Source organism: Morone saxatilis, unplaced genomic scaffold (genome assembly GCF_004916995.1).
Source record: "Morone saxatilis isolate NCDOM2014 unplaced genomic scaffold, NCSU_SB_2.0 Contig19, whole genome shotgun sequence".
NCBI classification, from domain to species: domain Eukaryota; kingdom Metazoa; phylum Chordata; class Actinopteri; family Moronidae; genus Morone; species Morone saxatilis.
The window spans coordinates 22,184,658-22,189,946 of record NW_023339751.1 but is presented as its reverse complement, the minus strand read 5'-3'; the positions used below and the strand labels follow the sequence as shown (position 1 = coordinate 22,189,946).

Here is a 5,289-nt window from a genome sequence, read left to right as displayed (position 1 = left end):
TCAATGAGAGTAGTGACTCATCTACCAGTCAGAAAAGATGACACCCAGAATAACAAACTTATAAAAAGAGGGAGCAGACTGTGCCCCGGGCCCTTGATCCAGCGGAGCTTTCGAGTGAAGCAGATCTGACCCACAGCTGTGTTGTTTACTTATTCTCTCAAATAAAAGAAGTTGAGGACTACACTTCCTCTGTGGTCCTTTCTCAAAACAAAGAACACGACAAGAGTTTGACACTAGAAGGATGTTTTCACATTAATTTGCTGAAATTGGAAAGTTTTGAAAGTATTGAAAATCTGATTTTAAGGGGGGACTATGAGCATGATTTTTGACATCACAAAAAAAAAAGAATCAATCAATCCTGATCTAGAATGCAACGTATGCAAGTGTGATTGCAGTGCACATACACTGAGAATGGACTTTTCTCAGTCATCCCTAACTTCAAAAGCTTTTAGTATCTTTTAGTTAATTGCTTTGGTTTTCGAGCTGACAAATTTAGCGTTTGGTTCAGTCTTACCACTCTCACTAATCTAATTTCTTGGCAGACAGCTGATTTAATTGAAAAAGCTCTTACCAACCCACTGTACAGATCGGAAATTGGCAACTAGCTGGTGAACCTAGTGGACCGTTTAGCAGCAGAGACAGAGTTGGTGGAGACAAAACCAAAGCTTAAAGGAGAGTAAATACTGAACCTTCAATAGGTGGACATAAACACAACTTGAATAAATGTTACTCTGTACCTGCTGGATGTGTAAATAGCTGTTACTACTATGTATGATGAAATTGTGTGAGAAAGTGAAAATTGCACAAAAAAAATATTTGTTTGTATAATTCATTAAATATCCAGTGAGAAAAAAGTTTAGAGGGTTGCATGTCACATATTTCTGCATCTTCACAACTAGAGAACTAGAACTAAAATGATTGGCCAAATTTGTTTCCAATTTGCGGAAAAGTTACTGTGTGACTTGAAAAAAATTACAAGGTTCTTTGTGTTAATTGTTGGGATTACAACTTCCTGTGGGCATAATGCAGCTTTAAAGTTGCAGTAAACAGTATTTTTATAGAAAAACTTGATCAAATGGCATCTAGGCTATGTCAAAGTTGTTTCTTGTACTGAAGAATACGCATAGAATTATCACCCACTTCAAAAGCAATTTAGCCTCTTTTAGCTAATTATTTTTTTGCAAGCTGGTTTCCAGAAGCAGCTAGCATCTGTTTTTATTGAAAAAGCTCAGATAAAGCCACTGTACACTACCTTCCCTGCACCAAACAGCAGACAGTTAGCAACTTGAAAATAGAGGAGCATTTAGCATGTAAAGAGTCGAAGAAGAGTACGCATACATACATACATACATCAGTTGCTTCATATCCCCTTATTTGCTAACTGAATCAGAAAAATATACATATTAGCAGGGTCAGAGCCAGATGTTGTAAACATTCAGGGCTTGGCCCCAGCCTAGGGGCTGGACCGTCCCTGGTCCATTTACAGGAGTTATACGCACTGTTTTTCAAGCCAAATGACACAGAGTTTAGGTTCTTTAAAAATAACTTAATAATAAAGGAGTTGGGGCTTTAGGAGTAAACATTTGGGGCTGGAACCCTAGAAGCCACCCCCTGCTCTGCCCATGCATATTAGAACAAGATATGATTACATTTTACAGTTTTACATTGTGTACTAGTAGCGTTACATAAATGGATACTTTTATAGAGATGCTGTAACTCCTACAGACATAAAGAGTAGTACAGTGGCAATAAGTGAAGAGCCTTAAATTGCAAGCAGCTATCATATACTGTTCTCCTGTTACAGTAGACACAGAGGAGGTAATACACGAGTTCTCTGTGTTTGTTGGAGCAACCACAAACCAGACACAGTATTTACAGCTCTCAGTTTTCATTTCAAACCACTCATTTAAATGAAAGTTTTATGATTTACAGCCAGAGAAGATGAAAAATCAGCGCTTAAAAGTTGGTTTTGGAGCCTCCTGAAAAAAAAGTTAACCGGCTGTGCGGGAATCCAATTAAACTCTTATTTAACAGACTGAGTCATATGATTGTGCTGTTGATCTCATTTGACTAACAACAGATTTGCTTCCCATCAGAACGGCCCTGTAGTGTGTATATATATAGAGAGAGTCTTTTTCACACTTCTCGTCACCTACAGAACAAAGCACAGCACAGTGGCCCTCAGAATGTTAATTATTCCTTATCAAATGAATGACTGTTAGCAGATGGAGGTAGCATTGGTTTGTGATTAGAGAATTTGTCAGCCAAGGAGAGATCAGAGATGTGAAATAAAACACACCCTGAGACTGGAATGACATGCTGTTGTGGAAGGATAAAGCACTGCTCCTGCCGTGGAGATACATAGAAGAAGATGACTGTACCTTTCCTCCAAGGAGCCAGGATGGAGAATGACTTCTGCCAGCGGATTACCAGCCCGGCCTTTTTCCTCTTCACACTCATGTTGCTGTAACAATCCCTGAGCTTGAGGAAAAGTCAAATGATGTGGGGTTGAAAAAAGAAGAAAAACGTCCTTAGAGATTCCTCTTCATGTCTTTAAAGAAATTAATTCTGCCTCGACGTTCAGTTGCGGAGAAGGTGTCTGTTGTTGGAGGCATGGAGGGTGTCCTTGAGCAGGGTCATCATACCTGTGTTTCCTCGCCAGCTGGACTGCCTGAGCACTTGTGTGTGAGTTTGTGAGAGATCCAATTCCTCCAGCTGAGAAGAGTAAAAGGGGGCCGGGCTCCACTGGTAGAGTCATGAGAGGAGGAGGAGGATGAGGATGAGGAGTGGCAGCCAAGCAGAGGGAGAGAGGTGGAGGAGGAGGAGAAAGAGGAAGAGGAGGAGGAGGAGGAGGAGGAGCAGGAGGAGGAGGAGGAGGCAAAAGTCTAAGAGGAGGATTTACACTCAGCCTGAGGGCAAATGGGGAGCTACAAGAGGTGGAGGAAGAGTGAGAATGGTTAAAAAAGGGAAGAGGCTGATGGTTCCTATTCACATCAATTACAGCTTTTGACAGAGTGAAGTTCACCTAAAGCTACCCATTGTACAGAACACATGTTCTTATGTCAACCATACACAGTGACAGTATACAAGCAAAATAATTCACAATTTTATTGTTACTGTTAAATATTTCAACCACAACAGAACAGTAAATGAAAACAGTGTGCTCCCATTAAAGTCCTCTCTTTAAAACAGTTACTCCATCTGTCAGAATTAGTAGGTCTATACAGAACAGAATTAGTTATAAACAAACAATATTTATTCAATATTATAATGATAATAATAATTTATTATTATTATTATTAATTTTCTGTAGAACCTTAAATTATTCAATATAAAATAAAGAAAATAATAAAATATAACACTGGCTATCGTAATTAGAACATTCAAGGAGTTAACATTTGTTCCCTTTGCCTTAGAAGTGAGAAATTGAGCAGTGGAGGTTAATATGTTACTCAGGAAATTTACCATGAAGATGAATCGCAAATCCACAATGTTAGAATATGTATTATGACCATGTTGATAATATTTCTACACACATATGTATACATACATCTAGTCTTGTACAGTCTTTCGACCACTATTTGAGCACTTTCTTTGCCATTAATGGATTTTTGGTTTTGTTGCTTTATGAAGGAATATTTTTGAGTGTGTTGAATGAATTTGAGTGTTTGAACTGACCACTTATTTAGTGTGTGTCTTCAACACAATACAACAGCGACAATATCACGTGAATAATTATAAAAATAATAATTAAATAAATAGTTAAAATAACAGTACTTATCTGAATATATATAAACCTACCTGTGGTATGTGCTATATGTGTGTAATCTAAGCTTGGGTTATGCAGAACCATATAAGGAGTTAGAAATGTGGGAGTGCTGAGGTCGGGTGGGTTTGCCTTCTATTAAACCCCTTGCAGAAACACAATATCACCTGAGCATCTAGCAGAGCTTTTCTTTCTATCTTCACCTAGTGTGTCTGTGAGGGAACCACTGACCTATAGTATCCGTGAAAACATCCATATGTCATTGCAGAGAGAGTGCGGGAGGGACATGAGCAATTTATTTAATTATTAACTCTTACAAGCCATGAAATACCAAAGAATGGATCAGATGACTTAATAAAGATTTCATGAAAATTGCAATTTTATTTTTTATTTTAGAAAACGTACATGAAGTGACTAAAACCATTTGTCTGAACACCTTCCTTCTACCTGTTATTCTGTAGCAGTGTGCCACCACATAAATAGACCAATTTGACTTTATTGGTTCTTCCTGTTGTTTTAAAGATTAAAAACAGAATCACTTTTTTCCAAATAGGCTACAATAAAGTTGTAAACACTGAAACGTGGGGTTTGAGAATGTTAACTTAGTGATCTGATCCAATGATGTTGGGGACTTTAAAACAAAACATTATTTTTGGGAGTGATTGGAGAAATTAAGCCTCTTTTGCAACAGCAAATGTGTTTAGAGGGAAATATAATGCAAAGCAAATTACATATTAACTTAATAGGGAAAAATTTGATATTCAACAAATAATTAAACAATGTATTTAATTTGTTTTTCACCAAAATAGGTGTCATGGAGCCGACTATTTCTCCATTCCCAAAGTTGAATTTTTTTAAGTAAATGTTGGTATGTATGCTGAAAGGAAGGTGCACATTCCTTTCGCTCATTTGATCCACATTTATGAGCTGTGACGTTGTGATGTTTGAAACATGCTTGTTGACTTGTGTTCAGTATTTGTGCTCACACAGGTTTTCTGTGTTCCCTGACCTGCTTGACCCTTTAAGAAGGAGTGTACCTTCCCTTTAAAATGTCTTGTGTGTATTGTTCTCTGCTGTAATGTCAGTCAATTTTAAAGAAAGAAAGTTATTGGTTCAATTTAATAATGTTAACTGAATAATATGTATGTTTAATTATGCCTATTAGAGAGTAAATGTGACTATTTTGTCAAATTAGGGTAGATTGAAGTCACCTGGGCCAAAGTGGCACTAATCACAGAGACTCTCCCTGATTGGCCACAGAGAGCAGGTGACAGGATATAAAACTGCTATGGCTATTTTCAAAGGGGTCTCTTGAAATGGGTTCCCTTTGCAGACAAGCCCACTTTTACTAATACTTATGCTGTTTTGAAGCAAAAAGGTGCAGTTTTTTGCATGTGGTATCCCGGTCAGGGAGCATATATGATATAATTGCTGCCAGTGAGGGGCAAATACAACTGCATCCAGTGAGGATCCTTGGGCAAGATCCTTAATGTATCAGGCCTACCTCAGCAAACATGAGAGTA

General features: G+C 37.8%; 1 protein-coding gene across 1 annotated transcript in view; it reads right to left on the bottom strand.

Moving 5' to 3' along the window:
* si:ch211-250c4.3 (uncharacterized protein LOC100535981 homolog) overlaps window positions 1-2,698 on the bottom strand; it is a gene marked incomplete in the record, with an annotated part of 39,520 nt that extends 36,822 nt beyond the window's left edge. The window contains 1 exon segment of the mRNA XM_035664128.1: window positions 2,382-2,698. Coding sequence (XP_035520021.1) covers window positions 2,382-2,460 — 79 coding nt within the window.
* Window positions 2,699-5,289: the final 2,591 nt, after the last annotated feature.